The sequence below is a fragment of the Labrus mixtus genome, chromosome 13 (assembly GCF_963584025.1).
Source record: "Labrus mixtus chromosome 13, fLabMix1.1, whole genome shotgun sequence".
NCBI classification, from domain to species: Eukaryota; Metazoa; Chordata; class Actinopteri; order Labriformes; family Labridae; genus Labrus; species Labrus mixtus.
In genome coordinates this window covers 7,927,838-7,950,736 of record NC_083624.1, presented here as the reverse complement: position 1 = coordinate 7,950,736, position 22,899 = coordinate 7,927,838, and the positions used below count along the sequence as shown (strand labels likewise).

Here is a 22,899-nt window from a genome sequence, read left to right as displayed (position 1 = left end):
ACATATTCCCTTTAATGTTAAGTTTTTGAAACCACTGATATTTTTTGGGTTCTGTAGGCCTGATCTAGTTTTTGTCATTATAACTGTCTTATTTTAGTGAGCAAGCAGCCTGTTTCTTACTGTTAATACTGCATATATATTATGTATATATTGCTTATTTTTTCAACTCTCTGCGCCTTTGTACGTAACTTATTTCTTTAATAATCTACACTTTATACATACATTATTTTTCAATAATATATACTTGGTACACAGCTGTATTTCTTTAACACTCTTACTTGTACTTATTGCTTTAAAGAATTTGAGAGTACTTTTAGTCTCTTACTGAAGAACTATAACTTTGTAAATTATTTGATTTCTACCTCCATTGTTCAAAAATGAAGCCAATGTGGAAGTGCAAAATCCTGCAGTCCATCAAGGGTCCACTTGAGGCTGGCTGCAGGAAAACCGGAAATCATATTAAAAAAATGTATTGTCATACTGTATGGGGGTGATTTTTTTTTTTTTGACACATCCATTTTGATTTTATGAACGATACGTGTTATCCATAGTAAGGAATGAAGCCGACATGATTGACAGGTGGGCGCGATGTAACGGTTTGTCAGGAGTTAAAACCCGCCTCAGCTCCACCTCTCAGCCTGTCGTTAGGTTGACTGAAAGTATTTACAACATTGAGGCTGCTGCCGATGAGCCTCCAGAGCCCCCTGCAGGAATAGATGTCACTCAGGCCTCATACATTAATATTTACAGTCTGAGATTTTCAACAAATGTCCTCTGTTTTTTCTTTTGCATGTTGCACTGTAAAAAAAAGCAAAGACGTCTGGATTTCTTTATTGAAATATTTTAATTAAAGAAAAAGATGAATACAGTTAGTTTCAGTTTCAGACCACAGGCATTTATACACGCTCATGCAGATCAAGGAGATTCGAAAGGAAATGTCTCCCTCTAGTGGATCCAAGTTGTAACACTGTGAAGTGAACAGTGAGCCTCATTCACCAACTGTTCTTAAAAACAAATGTGTTATTTATTTATTTAGTCAAAACAGAATAGCAGATTAACTAAGTATTTATTCTTAATATTTTATCGCCTTTGTGGTAAAAACTTTATTAACAGGACTATCGCATCATGTAGAGTAGAGAGGAAATGTCTCCCTCTAGTGGACTTAAGTTGTAACAGTTTAAAGTGGTCACCCAGCTTGTTATTTCTCAAACAAACTTTCTCTCCTCATACAGATTCATTATACTATACATCAACTCAATGAAACATTTACATGACCATGAATTAAATTAACACTAAAGTAAACATACAAAACATGAGAAGCTATTTTAACATCTCTTACAGAAACTCATTTAAATACGTCACCTTCCTCCTTCACTTCTACAACAAATATTCAGCTCTTTGAAACATAAATATCAAAAACTGTGAGGTCTTCTGTATCGGAAAATAAAAAAGCTTAAATGAAAACCTTTACAACCACTTGAAAATACATTTTAAAGAACACTTTTACAACAAAATATTAAAAACAACTGTACAAAGAGTGAAAGAGTACAAACACAGTGTTCATTAAGGTTATCAAAATATTTTAAATATTAACATTTGAGATGATTTCACATATCCTTCGTCAGCATCGAATTTTTTTTATTTTTTTATTTTTTTATTTTGATATCCTTTATTAATCCCTGAGGGAAATTCGGTTTACACTCTGTTATTTTATAGGGACATGCTTCTCACACACATAGGCCCGAATCACACGCATACACAAGCAGGATCTGTGAACATGCATTAGTGGAGAGATGTCAGAGTGGGGCTGCTACAAGCTGCTAACCAGAGAGCGCACCAGAGCAGTTGGGGGTTCGGTGCCTTGCTCAAGGGCACCTCGGCAGTGCTCGGGAAGTGCCCTGGTACCTCTCCAGCTACCAGACCAACTTCCGGATTTGGTCTGCACCGGGACTTGAACCAAAATGACAAATGAAATGTACAAACTCTCATTGGATCGTTGGTGGGGATGACCTTCTGCACTGGACCGCCTTCTGTTTGTCCCGAACCTTCGCCTTGCGTCTCCCTCCATCACATTTTTCAAGCCCAGCGCAGTTGCAGCACTTCTGCCTCTTAAAGGAACTTATAACTTTGCTAAATGTTATGTTGGGTCTTTGTAATTTAAGAAATAGATATGTCTTTTACCTGCTTTTTGGAAAAGTGTCTTGAGATAATATTTGTTATGAATTGGTGCTATACAAATAAAGACTGAGTAATAGACATGTTTGTCAATCTACAGTAAATATAGGAATCTACCTGGACTGTTTGCATGTTTTCATTAACTGTACATTAAAGGCAGGGTTGGTAATTTTCGAAAACTAGCATGATTTTGAAAGTAGCATTCCCTCAGTGCCCCGTCTGCACCCACCCCCTCCCCTCTGTGCTCCCTCTAAAGCCACGCCCCTCACTTACATGCACAAGCGTCGTTGGTCCAGAAGCGTAGCTCAGCTTATGCTTTGAGTGTGGGCTCGTGCATGCATTGGTCAGAGAGCGAGCAGGGAGACAGGGAGGCGTGTGATTGGTTCATCAGATTGGTACATCGTGGCAGACATTGGTTGAAGTCTTTACAGGCTTACAAACTGCTACAGGTGACGGATTTTCTTTGTTCCTTTTTCAGAGCACATGAGTTATTTAATGTCTCTCAGGACCTAAAGACAATTTCAACCAAAATCTTAAAAAGTCTATCTGGAGAAAATGACCAATCCTGCCTTTAAACACTTCTATATAAACGGGACCCACCTTCCGTTTTTCTTCATTACATCAGCCATTCCTGAGGACCAGATTAAACCTGAGTCCAAAAAGAGTTTAAATAATTGAAGACTGGGAGTCTTTTTTGGCGGGTGTGACAGGCATCAGGTATCTTACTCTCTTCCAGAAGCGAGAGTTATATGCGGAAGCGCCTCGCGACTCCTCTGGCCACTTGATGGGGGCGCTCTTGTGAATGAGGTGCTGCAGGCCCGGAGGAAGGTGTGCGTATCCCTCTGGCCCCATGTCCCCCAGCTGGATCAGAATGACATTCATTTCCCTCTGGACCAGCGCGTGATGGAGCCCCACCTGGGACATCAGCAAAAAAAAAGTATTCAAATGCTTTAAAGGAAGAAAATGCGATTTTTCACACTTAAATGTAGCAGAACTCAAATATATCCTCTGAAAATAACTCTGTGAGTCATGACTGTCTACAATGAGTGTGACACCCGAGTCCCGCTGTCTGTGATGCGATTCCGAGCTTTCCGAGCCGTAGCTTCACTTTGTTTACATCGTCGGGACAGCCGGGCCAGCTAGCTCATCCCCTCCCGTATAAAAGTTGTTTAATTGAGGGACTAGAGAAAATAAGAATAACATACTGTACTCACTGCTTATTTGAATGTCATGTTAGCGTTTTTAGACAATGGTCATTTTGTGTAAATTTACATTCAGTGTGAAGATACGTTCAAACTAAAGATCGCTAGCATTAGCATGCTAACAGCGCAAGTTGTTTTGATTTCATGCTGGTGCTAAAGAGCGACATCTACTCGATCAAAAGGTCGCATATTCTTCCTTTAATTATTATAAATTGATTGCTGCTGACCTCTCGCAGTAGTAACAAATGATTAGTTTCAACCGCAACATTTAGTTTTGTGCTCAAATTATCTGTAAATAATCCTTTGATTCTGCGTTTAATTTAATTTAAATTAAAAAATACTGACTTAGTTGCCAACAAATTGAACCAGGAATCAGACTTGAATAAATAACAATAAATTCAGCAGGTCCAAGCTAACAGTGTGTAGTCATTCCTTTGTTTACTTACGTTATAAAACATATCATCTCTCAGGGGAACAGCAGCAGATTGCAGTCACAGTGTGATGTAGATCTTGTGCAATATAAGTAATGTGTTCAGAGTCCAAGACAGTTTTCCCTAAGCTGACAATTAAGTGTAATGAACAGTGTTCCCTTCGTACCTGCCAGTCGAAACCTCCGATTACTGAGTTCTGAGGCGAGGTGGGACTGGATTCTGATCCTGAACCCGGGGTGAGGATGACCATCAGCCTCCTGCTCTGATTCATGCGGTCCTCCACCAGCTCCAGACGGTCTGAAAACATGTACAAGAAGTTGTTTGTGTGTTGTTTCACAAATGTTTCCTTACACTGGTTCCACATCAGGAACCTTTCCAAGCGCTTTAAAGGAGCCTTTTTGAGAACATGAACATTAGAGTTCTCCACTTTGATTTTGTTGTTGTGGTACCACATCTTCAGGCTCTTAAAGTCCTATGATTCAATACCTAAACCGCCACCCAAAGGAGAAAAAAGTAAGCTATGACTATAAGCTATAAAGGCAAGGCTGCGGGTTCAAGGAACATATGAAAATAATCTTATTGCTACCATGACATCATTGCGTCTTCATTTTTGGTCTGCAAAACAATTCAGTCATACAAACCGTTTGAAAGATATTATTTCCTTGTGGTTGTGGTTTTGAAATATTTTAAATAGCGTCTCATGTTGTTACCCAGTCTCAGGGCGTTTTTTTGAAACATTCATGAAAAAGAAAAAAGAGCGATGAAGATGGATTTGAACATTTGTGTTAGTCGTCACAAACTGCAACACTTGTAGGCCTATGTACAGATTTAAAGTATATTTAGCACTAATGCATATTTATGTCAGGCTGCTTGACCACACAGGGGAGAGAGATAGTAGGAAGACTTTCTTTTCTTGGTCATCCTGACAAAGACCAGAATCTTATCAAAAACCTTAACTTCTTGCAGTTTGTGGTGGAAAAAACAGACATGTAGTCAAAACTGTTTCTGATTTGTCACCTTTAAGTTATTGAAAGTTTTGAGACTGCAGTGAGGATCATTTTGTCTACATAAATGATATTGCTGTAGAAATATTGACAGAACTACTGGGCCCAGTTGTTCCAAAGTTAACTGATCGGTTGAAATGATTGGATCAAATCCAGAAAATGGTTTAATAGAAATAAAAGAAGGGGGGAGAGGGGGTTACAACATTGGGTAAAATCAAATAATCCAATCTTGGTTTTTATCTGAAATTAGGCTTCAGATTTATTTATAGGCTCTTGTGGAGAGTGGATAGAGTGAGAAATCAGGGAGAGCGAGAGTGGTAATGACATGCGGAAAAGGAGCCACAGGTGGGATTCTAACCCAGGCCGCCCGCTTCAAGGACTACAGGCTCTATACTTGGGGCTCGCAAAAAACCGACCACTCAGCCACTGCCGCCCAAAAACTTGAGTTTGTATTGTTCAAAACTTCTCAGTAGGATTGGGATGACTTTGACCAAAAAGAACATCGAGATAATCCTAATCAAAGAAGAGAGTTGAATTCAGGCAAGATTACAGGAACAAAATTCTTAAATTTAAAAAAAGGCATGTTGAACCCTTTTCATTCCAAACAAAGAGGGGAACTCATATTGATGGACACATGTCTTTAAAACATATTCAAACTACTCATTTGGACTTGTTTGTCCAAAATATAAAAAAATTAAAAATAACTGTAATGCTGACCTTCTCCAGGTATGTCATCCCTCCCCTGGATAAAAAGTCGATATCCACACTTTTCCTCGAGGACGGAGGGCAAATTCTTTGTGACAAAAAGACTGAATGTGTCTTCAGAGGGCTTGTCCAGGTCCTGTGTTTGATAAACTACGTAGGCATCGAAGACCCTCCCATCTGAAAAAAATACAAACAAATTCATGATATTTATTGACAAATTATAACTGTTTCTTGCGGCCTTATGGATAAACCCTGTCCATTGTAGTTTGTGTTAGTTTTATTTGAACTCAAGGTAACCTCACCCATGTGTGTGTTTTTTTTAAAAGGCACATGCCAGGAGAAGCTTGTGTCATTGTCCCATTGTTTTAAAAACATAAGAATTATGGTTACACACATTGTCTCACTTATTGTCACCGAGGCCATAAAAAATGATTGATAGTGCTGTCAGTAATGAGGTCTATTTTATGTCTATTTGCTTTGTAAGATGGGTCAGAATGTGTAACCAAAACCATTAGGGTTGGAGTAATTCAAAACTATGTACAAATACTTCCACAATTCATGAAAGACAATTCTATTGGAGATGTTTTGGGGTTTAGCGGCTAACTTAACCGCTAGCTTCAAGAGGTAGGGTTACCTTCATTCTGGATCCAAATTTACAGATTTGTTTTCCAAGTTGTGATCCAGACTTTGAATTAGCCTACTACAACCCAAACCTGCAAACTAACTTTGATTTGCAAAAGAGGGATTGTTTCCTTAGAAGTACCTGATTCATTTAGCTTAGCATAAATCTAGGGGAAATGGGGGTAAAGCTACTGTAGACTTGAACTGTCCAAGCTTTACTAAAAACACAACTTCATGAACATGAACAGAAATGTAAAAGTATGGTGGTGCTACACACTGTCATTTAGAGCAAAAGAAATAATGAGAACACCTTACAAAATTGTTCACGTTTTCTGACTTCTCCTTACCTTTATTGTTAAGCGCAAGTGTGAAGTACGGTCTGAAGAGGAGAGCAAGGTCAATGGCAAAGTACTTAATCAGCACGGCGGCAAAGACGCAGAAGAACAACACACTCAATGCTCCAATGATAAGTGGAGTTTTAGACTCTAGGAAACAAACACAAAATGATAAAAAGGGAGGTTTAAAAGGAAGAATTTTGCACATTCAAGAAAAAGAAAACTTCTATTCACATTTAAAAATAAATATAAGGACAGACACAACAAATGATTGCAGCAGTTTTTCTCAGATGTCATGCATTCTGATGACTTTGTTCCAGGTAGACTTTGCAAATAAAGAAAAAATAGGTATTCAAAAAAGTCATTGTCATCTCACTGCTTCCTGAGTGATCAAAAACTGAATAGATGAAAATATGGACAGACATCAGGCCATATTTAAAGTTAAAACAATCTATTTTTTAAAATCAATTCAATATGAGACATACGAGCTTCTCCGGCCCCGTAAAAATGTGTCCATGATCGCATTACACACTACCACCCAAAAGGAGGCAGCAGAGGGATACGTCCCATGAACTGAGGCATATAGAGCGGGTCATGCAGGGTCACCGGATCAGAGCATTTGACAGTTTATAAAGATGGATCAGAGCAGCAGTTTTCTGTGAGTTTTGTCTCCACAAGTATAGGAAATGTATGCCTGTAAGTAAAAGTGCATATGGTGTTGTTTGTTGAGTATGTTAAGCAACATAGATCGTTACCTCAGTCAAAATAATGAAGATGCGAATTTTGTTAGCCAGTTAATGGCATTTTTCAGTATGTGTTGACATCAAGCTAATGAACTGAGATATACTTTCTGGTCTTTCTGTGAGAAATAGTGCCCACTCCCCCCTGAGAACAATCCACCAGCTGCCACTGCTTCTATATAACTTAACTTTTAGCTAGACTGTTAGCTAAAATGACAGCTAGCTGACACGACTCTTATCAAGGAATATATGCCCTAAATGCCAGGTCCTAATGGCACTGTTGGCTAGTAAATGGATGAATGCTAATGTGGTCTGTAGTAAATAGGCTGTCAGATCTGTGTTTAACTTTAGTCCTACAGCTTCTTTCTTTTCATTGTTTACATTTTACACAAGTTAACATTTTGTAATTACAGCAGTAGCTACATTAGCATTTGAGCTTTTCAGCCATGGAGCATGATGTGCGATGAAAAGAGCGGTTTGCATTTGATAGAAAATAATCAATGATTTTCTCACTCACCTTTCGGCTTCAGAGTTAAAGTTGCATTTGCTGATGCGAAACCTCCATGAACTTCACATGTAAATTCAGCCAGGAAATCTTTAGCAGAAACTCTTTTGATGGTCAGGATTGCAGTGACAGTCGTACCATCTGCAGGGTCCTCTCTAACAAAGGACACATCAATGAATTGATGTTAGGAACGGGGGGGGGGGTGGTGGTGAAGTCGTCTCTCAACCGGAAGGTCTGGGGTTGGTATGTGACCTCCGGCAAAACACTTAACCCCTAAGTTGCTCCTGCTGCTTTGGTGGCGGCATATTAATGTGTATGAGTGGATTAATATTGATGGTCTTTCCATAGCAGCCTCTGTACACAATAAACAACTGATTCTATGTTCTTGGTTCCACTTGATTTTGCACTGTTATTATGAATGCTTGTGAATGTGTGCACTGTTCATTGTGATGCATCCTTCACAACAGGGCTCCAAGTCTCTAACAAGATGCACTTAATGATATTGTTGATGACGATGATGATGGTTTTGTTGGATAATCATGATTTTAGGATGGTTTTTGATGCTGATTAGAACTCTCTAGAACAGCTGTCGATGTTGTGTTTTGCCTTTGAGCATTGCCTGGCGGCACCTGTGTGGCCGATCGAACTTAAAGCTGTTCGTTTGCACTAACAGTACTGACGTTGTTTCCTCTTTTCTAGATCGTTGCTTGTGTTGTTCTTACTCTCTGATGTACATTGCTTTCGATAAAAGCGTCTGCTAAATGAATTGTGGAATTATAGAATTGTATAGTTATGCCTAAATGTAACATTTGTTGTCCATTTCAAACACTATGTTAGTACGTTGTGTGATATCTTTTCTTGCATATCTTTTGTTAATTGGTCTTACCTTTTGGTGGTGAGATTGTATCCTTCAATCTGCCTGATATCCCTCCCATCAATTAGCCAGTTAGCTAGGCAGTCAATTCCCACATTTTTTCCACACAACACTGAGCAGTTCAGCTTGATCTCAAGTCCTGAATAAAATAAAAAATTAAAAGAATCAAGAGAGACCCTCACCCTTCATTGGCTTTACCATACTGAAAAGTTTAACAGCGCTTTATTAGTCTCCAATATATAATTTAACTCTGTCCTGCTTTGTATTGGAAGAGGGCATTTAAATCTCTGGGATAAATTACATGAACAAGAAAAAAAAGCCAAACAATACTGTTACGGACAGATCTTTGTTTTTTTTATTTTCTTTCTTAAGTTAATATAAGAGCTGGTTGGGAACACGAGGTACTGCAGCTATGTTTGATTGGCTCAGGGAGGCTGAAGATGGTGTTTGTCAGATCGCCGCGACATGACGCCTTCACCAAGGTCCAGAGCCAAGCAACAACTGAGTAAGCTTAGCTGCCTTGTTGTCACTCGCCTCTTGTTTGCAGACCAGCTCCTAGTTTATTTTATTTTCCATGTATTCCATGTTGATTTATTTTTCAGATAACAAGAGGTGTTCTACACTCATTTTCCTGAAACCTTTGACCAAAGTGAGATATGATAAGTGCAATTAGCCCCCAGAAGTCTGACAAACCCTTAAATGGACAGTTAATCGAATCAATCTCTGTACATTCAATAAATTGTCTCTGTACAGTAGTTTGTGCAGAAGACTTTTGGATACTGCCTGGACAACACCTTGCTTGCACATTACAACTTTTCATTCATCAAAGACAAGACAAAACATGTAATCTTTCTAATGTTTACTAAATGATTTACCATTTTTGACAGTGGGAGTACAGCTTTTCACTTTGATACCTCATTTTTATTCTATTCTTATGTTTATCATAATCCACCAATAACATTGACTTTTTAGTGAATCCTAATGAAAGTTACCCAAGCACCTACAATTCTTCCTTGATTCAGCTAGGTAGAGTACACTTCTAACCATTTAAATATATCTTATTAAAACAACACAAACACTCGTTATCAGTCAGACAAGCTAAGATGTTAGTGGTTTAGTCAAATCATGAATCGTCTTATTTGCTTTAACAAAATCATGGTGTTCATAAGTGAAGTTTTCATACCTTCATCTGCAAACTGCTCCTTGTTGGCTGGAGAGAGGATTTTGGGTGGTTTCACGACAACTTGATCTGAATGGAAGAAAGGTAAAAGCCATCAATAAATGCACTTTTATATTTTGTTCCAGCCATGCCATGCCCGGTGGTGACTGAACCATTGCAGGCATGGTGTATTTCTTACTCTGGGGTTTACTTTATGTTGTAGGCTGTTTGTTGCAAATTCCACACAAACAATTGTACCAATAGAGCCAGCTAAGAAATGATTTTATTTAAATATTGAAGAGGCCAATATGTGGACAAGTTTTTAACCCTCAAGCTTGACAACAGTAAGGATTAGACGGTGATGGCATCTGAATCTCCTTCAGAAAATTCCAATGGGTTTTTATCCCAACAATTGCTCACATTGTAGTGTTGGTTTTCTTCCTTAAGTAATGTTTTACATAAAACAGTCTGTTGGTTAGGGTAGGTTTAGTGAAAACTTCATCTGTGTTTGAAATATTAAAAAATACTTTCTGGTTTCACAAGTGAAAGTTCCTAGGTCACTTGGGTATCATTTTCTGTTTGTTTTTTGACCCATCCACATCAGCTCCCACTACAACCCCCAATGGACTTCATTGGTCCTACAGTTATATCACCCAGGTCAGTTGATCTGAGTGTCTAACATTGCAAAAAACAAGTTAACAAGCTTGTTGCATGTCATACAGACACTTTAGGATACAGAGTGGGTCTGTATGAAAAGCCAAGGACAGCACCAAGGCCAGGTTGTTAAAAAGGTTTAATCTTGACAGGAATGTTTGGGATTTGGACACCCCCATTTATGCTCTCCAGGATCAAGTAATCAACCTCGCCTTTGTCCTTGTAATTGATTTTCTTTTACTGCTGACTCTCACTGGAGATGCATTAATCCACATTAAATGAAGGTTGGTCATAGCTGCTTTAAAATAAATACGTTGTTATTGATGTTATTTGGTGACTCATTTAGAAAACCTGATGTCACTGTAGCACGACAGCATGATGTGCAAAAAAGTTTAAAGATGTCACATTATCCTGAACAGTGTTGTCGTCTCTTATGAGTTAGAAGATATTTGAAAGTTAATGAGATCACTAAGTGTCTAAAAGGTATCATTTCAAATGTATTTGTTTATGGGGAGAAAGTGTTTTCCAAGCTGATCATGTATGCAGGTCTTGTGTTTTCCTCACAACGCCAGCCCCTACATTTGAAAAAATCTAATCTCAAAGCAGAAAACATCCAACACCATTTTTGCTTTTTCCGTTCGTCCAACCATTTAAAGGGGTGCAAGAAGACAAACAAAGCAGACTTCAAGTGTTCGAGGGGTGAGCATTTATTGACAATGGTTTCCATAGCGTGTACAGTAACTTAACAACACACATAAAAAGTAAGTAAGTAAGCCTTTACAGGCTTTTCAATTACTGTAACACACTGACTGCCGCAGAGTGCACCCTCGCCCAAGAAGAGTGTTCTGCATTATTGTTAAGATAAGGAAATCAAACAGATTATTATATTAACATTAACTCATTCACATGCATAAATGTCATTTATTAAAGAAAAAAACCCAACCCCGAACCACCTCTACTGACTCCTATTGATGCAATGGAGTAGCGGCTCTTCTCCTTGCACCTTCCAGAAGTGTGAGCACCTCACCCTATATCTATGGCTGAGTCCAGGCTCTTTCCAGCTGCTGTCTTATTCTTTCATCACTACTCAAAGCTCATGACAACAAGTTGATGTCAGAATGTCGATCGACAAGTAATTTGCATGCTTTGAATTCAGGTTCAACTCCTTCTTTATGGCCCAGTTACAAAGCCTGCAATATGGCTGATGGTGCAGCATCTCCTTCCTGGGCATCACCTTTTAGGAGGTGATTCAACTGGGAGGAGACCTGGGGGTAGTCCAAGGGCTTGGGGGAAGGATTATGCATCTCATCTGTTCCTGGAACTACTGGAGCTAGAAAGTGTTGCTGAGGAGAGGGACATCTTGGGCAACTTGCTTATCCTGCTGCCAACGTGACCCGGCCTCAGATATGTTGAAGAAATTGGATGGATGGATGGATGGATGTAGAGATGGACGGGGCATAAATTGATGGATGGACTCGAAAAATTTGGTACAGCCTAGAGATGTCAACAATGACATCACCAGGTCTGTTACAACTGGGGAAAGCTGGCTTTTTTAAGCGGTACCACTGCTGGCTTCTTTAAGCGGTACCACTCGGGGATCTGAACAAACGCACAAACAAAGATAAGCATTGACCAAGAAGCAAATAAGTGATTAAAATGTATCAAAACTTTAACCAACTTATGTCTACTTAAACTCGTTGATACTTTGGAGTGAACTCAAACTGATTGATTACAAAATAAAACTGGGATAGTGAGCGCTGCAGTGTTACAAAAGCAAAGGTAAATAAGAGCAAAGTCAGCACATCTTGAATAATGTTGGTAGCCTCAAGACACAGACCTTAACTAGTTATCTTTAAATGTCCAAAACACAGCTTACAAGTCTCCACAGATATTTAGATGGTCATTTCTGCTAAATGTTGACTCGCTTTGTGTTTCCCCTTATATCTGGATTGTTTTGGTAGACTTAATACTCCCAATAGTCTTAGACATTACATTCAAGTTTAGGTAGGGTAATATGGCCCTGACTTTAGTATTATCTTTAGGATAAATACAAAGCCTATGGGATGGTCTGGCAGAACTGGCTTGGCAAGACACTGTACCACACGTGTGCTGTTAATTAATTTCTCCTCACGAGTATTATATAAACTTCTTCAACTTAAGCCATCTGATTCTCCTCAACAGATAACTACAGGAAAGAAAATACTGCCTAACCACAATTCTTCTGCGAGATGCTATCTGCTCACTGTGCTTGTTTACATCCTGGGTGGTAGAGCGAGGAGAGCGTACCATTAACTGGAGCTACAGCCCTGGTTAGTGGCGGTTGGCTGCGTTGCAGTTTGAGCATAACCTTTCACCAGCATCGAGGGCCAACATACAAAAAAATTTGTAATTCTTTGAACCGACTCTTTCTTGGGCCTACTGAAGAGGGTAATGATGTTTAACACATGTATTATTTGGGTCAATGAGTCATCATCTAGCAGGTAAGCTAACCAAAAAACTGCCCTCCTGCTCTGTTAAATTGCCATTCCCCTGACTTGTAAATACGTAAAATAAAAACGTCTCACCTTCAACTTTTAGCTTTCTGGAGCCGGACGTCTTGTACTCCTTCTCATGATGTTCCCAGGTACAAACACACGTGTAGATGCCCTCGTGACTTTTGTTAACGTCCATAATCCACAGCTGAGCGTCAGGTTGGTCTGGGAAAATATTGGAGTCCTTGATCGCAGGCAGGAGGGGCCACAAATGTAGGTAAGGAAAAGAAAAGGGAAAGAGGTTAGCCTTATGCAATGTAGAATCAGGATAGAAGATGGAGAGTGTTAGGGCATTTAAACATTTATATAACTTCATGCTCCTTTTTGTTCATGTGCCTCTAAACAGAGCTGTCGGTTTACATGTCAGAGAGCTTGCCCCTCTAAACTGATGTTCAGTCAGGACCACTTTGTCAAGAAGGATACTTTGACGCAATTATTTACATTTGGCGGTATGTCTCTGTGAGGGATCTCCCTGCCCTTCCACACGCTTACGTGGAAACCATTAGGCAGGAACAGCACACAATTTGCCCTTCCCGTGCATACAAGGAAAGCCATAAGGCAGGGAGATAAGCAGAAAATCCCAAACAGAGCAAGCATCAATGACAAGCATGACATTGATTAAGTCAGAATAGCAGAAAAGGAGGAGCTGGGGAGGAGGAGGCACGCAAATGCGCTTGCAAAGAGTAGGCAGGCTAGAGCAGTTTAAATAATGCGGCATATGTACTATTTGGCCAATAGGACGCTTTGAAGCAAATCAGGTGGCCATCAGCTGACCCTGCTTGTGTGGGATAAGCTGTTACCGCAACTCTGGCATGATAACAGAGCGTGACTCTGTGGCCTGCCTGAACTTATGCTACGCTCCATATCTGTTTGCTTATCACTTCCTTTATTCAAACTGATATGCAAACATATTTTCCCCTGAAGTTCAGAGGAAAATGTATGTAATGACGTACTCCTTCTTACATGGAAAAATGAAGTGCTCAGTCAGCCGTACACACCAATGCATGAACACATATGAGAGGGAACAAAAAATTAACGTAGGTGTTTCTCAGAAAAAGAAGAATCATTGTCAAAAACTTTATGAACTCTCATTTCCCTAACCCTTTTCTGGAGAGAGAAAGTAGAAAAAGAATCACTTAGTAAATGTCTTAATACATATATGTTATTGTTTTATTAATTTAGTGTGGTTTAACAGTTACTTACATCCCTACAGCTAGTTTATTATTACTGTTTTAAATTGTTCATGTTTCTTGGTAGTATCAAAACATGTAACTGTAACCAAACCTCAAAGTTTATTTTCTGACTTTTCCACTCATTTATCAATCTATCTGAATTAGGTAATGTAAGCCTACGTTTTCTGATGTTTGCACATATTACACAAGCAGGGCTGGACTGGGACAAAAAATCGGCCTTGGCATTTTTTTTGCCCAGACCGGCCCCCCCAATCGGTTGAACGCCATCCACCAGTACACCATTCTTGTGGTCCCCTCAAAGATGATGGTACTATTCCCCCAAACCACTACAAAGCGGAGTAGTAAGTGCTTTGGACAAGTGGACCAGTTAACTCACTCACTCCTGGCTGACTCCCTGGTGATCAGGGGTGGCTGAACAAAGAGGAACCTTGACCGGATCCTGAGGTGAGACATAATCAGTGTGTAAGGAGGTTCTAGGATCACACAGGAAGATGCAGGTGTTTTTGGGTTTGGGCACAGCCTGTTTATTGCCGCGGACCGTATAAATAACAATAAAAGTTTGTTCGGCTAAAAAAACCTGACAGGCGGAGACATGACTGTTTCTTTGATTGATTGAGAGCAGAGGGCCCAACGATCGGAGGGTGTGCCTCAGCCCTCGGTAATCCTTCTATCTGTATGGGCAAATTAGTCACCACTCCACCCAAAAACCACCATATAAACGAACAAAATAATAACGGGCCACCGGCCGTTTGCCCGGTATGCCATGTGGCCAGTCCAGCCCTGTACATAAGCATGCAGTGTATGTTTCCACAGAACTTCATAGGAAATACCACTTTCATATCAGCTGTACTCGGTACAAACAAGAGTTATCTCATTATCTGCTGTCGGCTGCAGCTTTTGGCACATGCAACTATAGCAGAGTTTGCAGCTTGTCCATCAGTACGTACATACCTAAATATATTGATTGTGTTTATTGAAAACTGCTGACCAAATATTCACAAGGAATAAATGATGCAAAAGCATTAGGTATTTGTTGTACAAGCAAAGAGAACAGTGTGCAAACATGGCAAAGACTAATGAATTACAGAAAAAGCAGAACCAACATGTCGCAGCATGTAAAACAGTACTGGTTTTGCGAGGCTCAAGAAACTAAATACATATTAACATACGCTGGGAAGCAAATGTGAAAACCACCTCACACTAACTAGTACAAGAGCCACAGAGATTGCTACGTGCATTTGTGTTTAGGCTTATAATGAACATGTTGGAGACCATTTTTATGACCTGCTTTTTCAATAAACATGAAATTAAAACTGAGGTGACACAAAAGTCAGTTGTGGAGAGCGTCGTCTTTTTAAAAGCTCTCTGTGCTCTAATGTCAGAAACATCGACTGCATCAAGTATTTTGAAGGTCTTACGCTCGAATCGGATGTTCGTTGCTATCTCTGCGAACCACAATATAACGGCAAGCAGTTGAGGCTGATGGAGGAACAGGAGGCAGCAGCCGAGGCACAAGACCTGCCTGTCGGCGGCGGTTAGGGCGAGGAAACAGGGCCGGCTCGAGTTTGGGCGGAGCTGTGCATTCTGGGAGTTGTTGTCTTTCATCCACATGAGCCAAAAAGTCCCTTTCTGCCTTTTCTCAATCAAGAAGGCACCAACTTCAAAATGTATTTCACATTTCTACTACATATATGACCAAATGTCAATACAGATTCATGTTTCAACGGGTGAAGTATCCCTTTAACCTCAACATTAAAAAGTAATGCTTAAAAAGACAAACAAGAACAAGACTATTGTGCATTTTCATAGTGAGAGAATTGAAAAAAACTAATAGTTTAACTTAATTTCTTTATAAACATTTTGAAAATCGTATTGAATTCGTATCATTAACCCAGTATCTTGATACATATATCGTAAATTGATTCAATCGCTACATCCCCCGTCTCCCTTGAAACGTTAAAACTGTTAATCAAAGTGTTCATACCTTCTCCCACGAGAGTTTTCCTCCGAATACACGACACGTCTCTTTGACGTTATCTGGACACGGGATCTTTCTGTTTTTGGAACCTCCGCTGACTGTAAGAAAGAGGACGTCTGTGTTTGCATGGCTTTTGTCGAAGACCACGAGTTTTAAGTGATAGTTGAAACACTTTCCCGAGCTGGTTCTATGCCTGAAAAAGAAGCAGAAGTTCTCTCAGGCACTTTGTTTACAGCAGCACTTCTCATGATCAGAGCATCACATGAAATTAATTCTTAACTCAAGCTGAGTTTACTTACTGGGCAGTGTAAAATCCAGAGTCCTCGATTTGAAGGTTTAGGAAAAAGAGAGCCCCTCCATGGTAATGCACCATTTTGTCCTCGCTGTTTGAGATTTCCTCTGAGTTGTTTTTGTGCCATGTGATGTTTTCATCTGGGATATTTCCGTCCATTAGAACATAAGGCAGGAAATAAAACGCTTCACCTTCAAGTCGGTGAAATGTTTCATTGTCCATATCAAGACATTGGAGCTCGTCTGTGTCTAAAATTGAGGGACAAAACACAGAGGGTGGTGTTAATAAATAATCCCGTATGTTGTGCATTCATGGGTGTGTACATGTGCACAAATACAATGAATGCGATTGTTACAACATTGTACGGCTTCAGTCCAAAGTAATGAAGAACAACAGAGTCAAACTTGGAATGACCAAGAGAAAATGTTTAGAAAAATATTTTCTATAATACATGAGAGAAGGTGTTCATCCTGCAATAGTACATTCATAAGAGATCCTTAAATATGAGGTAACACATCAAATGTTTAAATGGAGGGGGGGGGGGGGGGGATTTGATGCCGACCGCACATTTAAAAAAAGTGGCAACACAAGAATGGAAAAATATTTTTTTTAAATGTCTTTGTGCTGTTTTTAATTAAATAAGGGGGTTTCAATATTTAGCAAATCTTCACATTCTGGTCTCTTTATTCAAATTTCACAAGACGTCCCCCAACTCTTCAAGATAAAAAACACACTTCAGTCCGTCCAGTGACAATCATTTCTAACTTTCCTCCAAAGTTGCACTTTACTGCGAGTTGGTTTCTTCATAAAAAGGTGCAGACATCTTTGCTTTTTAAAAAAGAGACTTAAATGTGCACTGCTCCTTTAGTTAAATAGAAGTAACTCTGTGCATTTGTTAGAACTCGGGCTTTAAAATGTGACAACATGAGATATTTATTAAATGATAAATGTCTATTGTCATCTTTTGCTTTTTTCATCATAAATCACGGGCAACATAAATTAAGCAACATCAAATTAAGGGCAACATCTGTCATCATTCATACCACTGATTGCGTCCTCATGGCACGGAGGAAGACAGAAAACTTGAATGAAGGCAAATAAAATAAATATGGAGGGGACTGAAATGAGGAACTGACAAAGAAGAGGATAAGGACTTCACAAAATGTTGCTGATTGGAAAACATTAAGGAGAACGAGATGAAGAATGAGATGTTATCTGTGTTGGTTGTCCCTGTAAACAGTAACTCAAAATGTAAATAATGACAAAAAGTAATGTGTAACCGTAAAGGGATTTCTGTTATCACAAAAAAATCTGTCTGACCTCAAAATAGGATGACTTTAACTGAACTCTCTATGGTTGTTTGTCATTAAATAGTGTGCTGCATGTGTATGACAGTGTGGGGATGCCTTCTTAAATAGTTGCAGCTGCATAAACAGGAACATGAACGCAAACCTACCTGAACAGTCAGACGTGGTTATCAGCAGGAAGAAGACGGAGAATAGAAGTCGTGAAGAATCCATCTGAGAGAGACAGAGTGCATTCAAAGTTAGACACGTGATTTAGCGTCCGGGTCAATAATGAACATGGGTCCCCTTCAGGGGCGGACTGGCCATCTGTGTGTTCTGGAGAATCACAGAACGGTGCCCACCAGCTAATTGAAAAGAAGAAGAAGAAGAAGAAGAAGAAGAAGTAGCAGTGAAGACGATCTTTGGTAGTAGTAGTGAAGCACAAAAATATGGATAACGTCGGTAAAAAACTTAAAAATGAAATGAAATAAAGTGAAATAATGATTATAGTAGTTAAAACGGCTCCACTTTAAACATTTTAGGTGTAAAATGCCACGTGCAGTAATATTAAGAAATAGGCTATATACTGTATATAGAAAAAACTGTTGTGCTTTTACTTTTTAAAGTTTTGGTAACGTTACAGTTTTCTGATAATACTTACAAACTTTGAAGACTTTGAATACAGAAGTTACATTTGTAGTGGTGTATTTTCATTATTATTTGTGCAGTAAGTTAATTACTGCATAATTTAATTAAGATTATTGAGTAATAAAGTAATCATAAGATTGCATGGAATAGATGATGTTATAATCAACATCAGTGCTATTGCTGTAATTTGGATGGTATAGTGTCATGAGTCATGATTAAAGTATTGTGACACCCGTGCCAGGCGTTGATGACTTTCCGTGTACCGATGTGTGTGTATTTATTTTGCACTGTCAGTCCTGCTGCATCATCAGCCCAGAGAAAGATATCATCATCTCAGTTTCAAAATATGTCTTGTTTTTTACAGCTCTCTTGCTAGTAGTGCTACATACCGGATGTTGGTTAGAGGTGATAATTATCTCTGTCACCTAGAAGGCGCTGCAAGGTTGGGAGGTTTCAAGTCAGGTTTCTAAACATCTAGAAGGGTAATGTCCCAAATGTCATTCCCCACACACTCTCTCCCTTTCTGATTTCTGAATCTATCTAAAATACATCTGTACAATAAAAGGCATAAAAAGCCCCAAAATAAACCTTAAAAACCAAAGAAAAAGTAGTTGTGTTGGATTATAATTCTACATTTGTTATTTAGTCTATGAAAGGGGCACTTGTTGTTCTCAGTGAGTTTTCTCGAGTCTTTTGGGGCCCCAGGCAAAAAATTGGTGAGAAAACAACTTAAATCAGGCTTAAATTATTTATTTTTTTTCCTTCCTTGCCTTGTAATTACAATAATATATTTTATCCGTATAGCGCTTTTCAAAACACTCAAAGACACAGTTTACAGTTACATTCAGACATAACAAGTTGAAGAAAATAAAACGTTTTTGTGACATTAAAACAATGTCACAAAAAGCAAGATTGTCTCAGGTTTCTAGCAGCTGAGAAGGAGAGCAATGGGCAGGGAAATGTAGATCTACATGTGGATGCCAACGGTGTAACTGAAAATGACGACCCTGTATGGGGGGGGGGGGGGGGTTTCAATTCACATCCCCCAAGGATGTGACTCTGGCTCAGGATAGAGGCCCACTCAAATTCACATGAATAACTACAAACATGACAACTCTCTCTCTCTCTCTCTCTCTCTCTCTCTCTCTCTCTCTCTCTCTCTCACTATCCCTCTCTCTCTCTCTCACTATCACTCTCTCACTATCCCTCTCTCACTATCCCTCTCTCTCTCTCTCTCTCTCTCTCACACACACACACACAATGTTACAACAAATCAAGTAGTGGTAAAAGAATGATGCAGAAAACTTGTCCTGCCAGTAAGTCAGAAAGTACCATTGAAAAAAAGACAGCGCAGAAGCAGTTGCACAACATGCAGCGGAAAATGTGATGCTCTAAAGCAGAATCAACACAGGATAGAGGGATCTTATCTTCAAGTGCAGTGAGTTCCTCTCCTGATATGATTGAAAAAGCTGCAGCATCAAAAACACAGATAACAACACCCACACACACAAATTCCTAAAAAGAGGATGCCATTTTTAAATAACAAAAGTTGAATCTTAGAAATGACATTGCTTTTGCACATAAACACCACAGCCAAAAACGCAGTTTTTACAGCATAAATTAACATGTTTACAACCTGGTGCATAAAAACCATATGGGTCTGATTGCTCCTAATGGGCACACACTTAACGGGCTGAATCTTTTTACAACGCCTCCTTTTTGATTTTATGACCTTGTGAGAACAAGAAACATACAGAAACACAGGCACGGAGACTCAGGCAGTAGAAACAACATTAAATACATAAATACTAGAGTTCATCAGATAACAATAGGAAACTGAGAATGTATTCTCAGTTTCAGAATGTGTGTAACTTTTTTTTCCATAAAACATCATTTAAACCAAAATAAAATTCATCAGTCATCAGGGTCATCATTGCAGTTGAGTCATTAACTTAAGTCACAGTTTAGCCTGGAGATGAATAAGTGACCAGATTGTTAGTAAGCAGATGCCTAATCACACATTTAGAGCTTATGCAACAACATTGGCATTCACTCAGAGACGTGTTTCCAGCCATCTGGCATGTAAAAGTCCATCACTCACACTTGTTGTGGATTTTTCTGTTGGTAATAAAAGATCTCAAGTCTTTTGTCTTTTGTCTTTGTGTATTTTATTGCATAAAGTAAAAAGTTCTTTTGCAAAAGGGGTAATCAGCTACAAAAGTAACATCAGTCACAGGTGCATCAAAGATTCCCGGGGCAGTCCAGGTTGCAGAGCATATTTATACTTTCACAGGGTGTAGGTATTTTGCGTATACATGAGTGATACATCGTCATTGGTTTCAGCTTGCCCTAGTGACTACGCCTTCTGCTAGTTTGTCTGGTGATTTATCTATGCAAGCTTCTATAAGACACCTGGTACGGAGGAACATCAACAGAAACTCCTTTGTCAGGAGGGCACTGATCTAAGGTCATGCTGTACCCAGATCCTGAGGAGCGTACCTGTTGGAGATACAGACCAAGGCCATACAGAGAAACCGTTTCTAATTGCTAAATGACGCACGAACATCCTAATCTTTTAAGGTCAAACGAAGGCAACAGACAGATGGTATTTTTCCACTACACACTCCTTTTAGCTGTGCTGTTTTTCTACAAAGTCCATGAATAAGCCTTGATGTCACACATAAATAATGTTGGTACTTAACAGCTTCAGAGTGATCTCAATCTCATTTTTGACGTAGTCTTTCTGCAGTTTTGGTGCCTTGGGAGTTTATTTTCTTTTCTTCTTTTTTTTTATTTCTGGGCTTTGAGTCAAAAAGTGAGAGAAAGGTGACGCAGTGGTTAGTGCGCACGCCCCATGTCTGAAGGCTATAGTCTTCCAAGTGGGCAGGTTCAAATCCAGTCATGTGGCTCCTTTCCCGCGGGTCATTCCCTACTCTCTCTCCCTGATTTCCAACTCTATCCACTGTCCAATCTCTCAATTAAAGGCACAAAAAGCCCAAAAATAAATCTTTAAAAAAAGAAAAAAGAAAAAAAAGAAGTGAGAAAGTGTTGGGAATGACATGCAGTAAAGGAGCCACAAATCAGATTGGAACCAGGACCACAGGGCGTGGACACTAATGGGCTGCTGACGCCACAAAGAGAGATCCTTTTCTAAATAAAGCTGCTTTCTGCTGTTGCTGTAGGAGCAGTGATGTGTGTTTTTGGGGTCTAAAATTGATTACTTTCAGAGTAACTCACGAGAGACGAAGCCGTTTTTTAAACCCTGTCATAGAGCTTTAATAGAGCTTTAACCTCACTGTTGTTTCGGTGGTGCAGAAACTTAAAGTAACATAAATGAAACACTCAAACAACAACATCCGTCACACACAGTTTGTCTATGTGAATGTTGTCAGCTCTTTCCAAAGTCTGTTGCTATGGCACCACGATTTAAACTTTGCTGAATTCAGCATAAATCAACATGGAGGATAACACTCTTTTAAATATTCCATGTCCTCCTCCGCTTCTTAAATAAAATTGTTGTGAAGGTGTTTCATAATCTATCACTCAAGGTTACATTTAATGAATAGACTGAGTGTGCATAATTATCAAAAAGAAAAGAGTATAATTAAAAGTTTAGTTACGTATTTGTCCACATAGACTTCAGTACTTTAGGATTCTTTTTCTGTTGAGACGCAGCTTTATAAAAGATCGCTACATCAGTTTAAAAACCTTCAACTCTTTAAGATCTTTTTATTAAGAAAATGTAATAAAATATATAAATGAACCAAATTTATGTACATCTGATGGTTTTCAAATGATCTTTTGCTTTTATTTCTTTGTCCACAAACATCTAGTTAAGAGTCAGTGAACTCTAAACTCAATGTGAATAAACACAACCTTTAGTGTTTCCAGAACATAACAGATAATAATTAACCGGAGTATAAATAAAAAAATGTAATCTTACCTCATAAAGTTTCTGTTGGCAGCTTGAGTGCACTCAGTCACTCAGACTCTGTGCTGTCTTCCTCCTCTGCTTGTGTTTTTATCTGCTCTGCTGAGGCTGAGCTCAGCATCAGTTTCACATTAAGAGGAAATCACTATACAAACCCACACAAACCCACACAGACACACACACACACACACACACACACACACACACACACACACACACACACACACACACACACACACACACACACACACACACACACACACACACACACACACACACACACACACACACACACACACACACACACACACACACACGTAAACACCCACACGCCTTGTCAGAAATGTATGAACCAGCAAAACCCGACACGTTTGTGTCTGTAAAAAAAATAATTCATTCAGTAAGCTATTGGAGGTCAGACTGACGTTGGACCACACAGGACATGTTAGTGCTAAAAAGCATACATGCGGTTAAATGTTAACAGGGCAACGCAAGGAATTCACAATGGACACACACTTCTTAAAAATAAAGACAGATCTAAAATTTAGATGTTCATACTACCAAAAATGTGAGTTTAGAAATCCTCATTAAATGCAGGTGACATTAAGCCTTCAAAATCCAAAGGAAACATCATT

The 22,899-nt window shown here is 39.2% G+C and overlaps 1 protein-coding gene across 1 annotated transcript; it reads right to left on the bottom strand.

Moving 5' to 3' along the window:
* Positions 1-1,680: 1,680 nt before the first annotated feature.
* On the bottom strand, positions 1,681-22,413 carry il1rl1 (interleukin 1 receptor-like 1). Its single transcript, XM_061053497.1, has 12 exons — positions 22,277-22,413; positions 17,856-17,919; positions 16,407-16,647; positions 16,114-16,300; positions 12,970-13,120; positions 9,776-9,841; positions 8,605-8,731; positions 7,731-7,873; positions 6,486-6,623; positions 5,530-5,694; positions 3,975-4,105; positions 1,681-3,090 (listed from the first exon to the last, which is right to left on the bottom strand). The coding sequence occupies exons 2-12, from the start codon at positions 17,917-17,919 to the stop codon at positions 2,842-2,844; spliced, it is 1,662 nt and encodes a 553-aa protein (XP_060909480.1). The 5' UTR covers positions 22,277-22,413; the 3' UTR covers positions 1,681-2,841.
* Between the last annotated feature and the right edge of the window lie 486 nt (positions 22,414-22,899).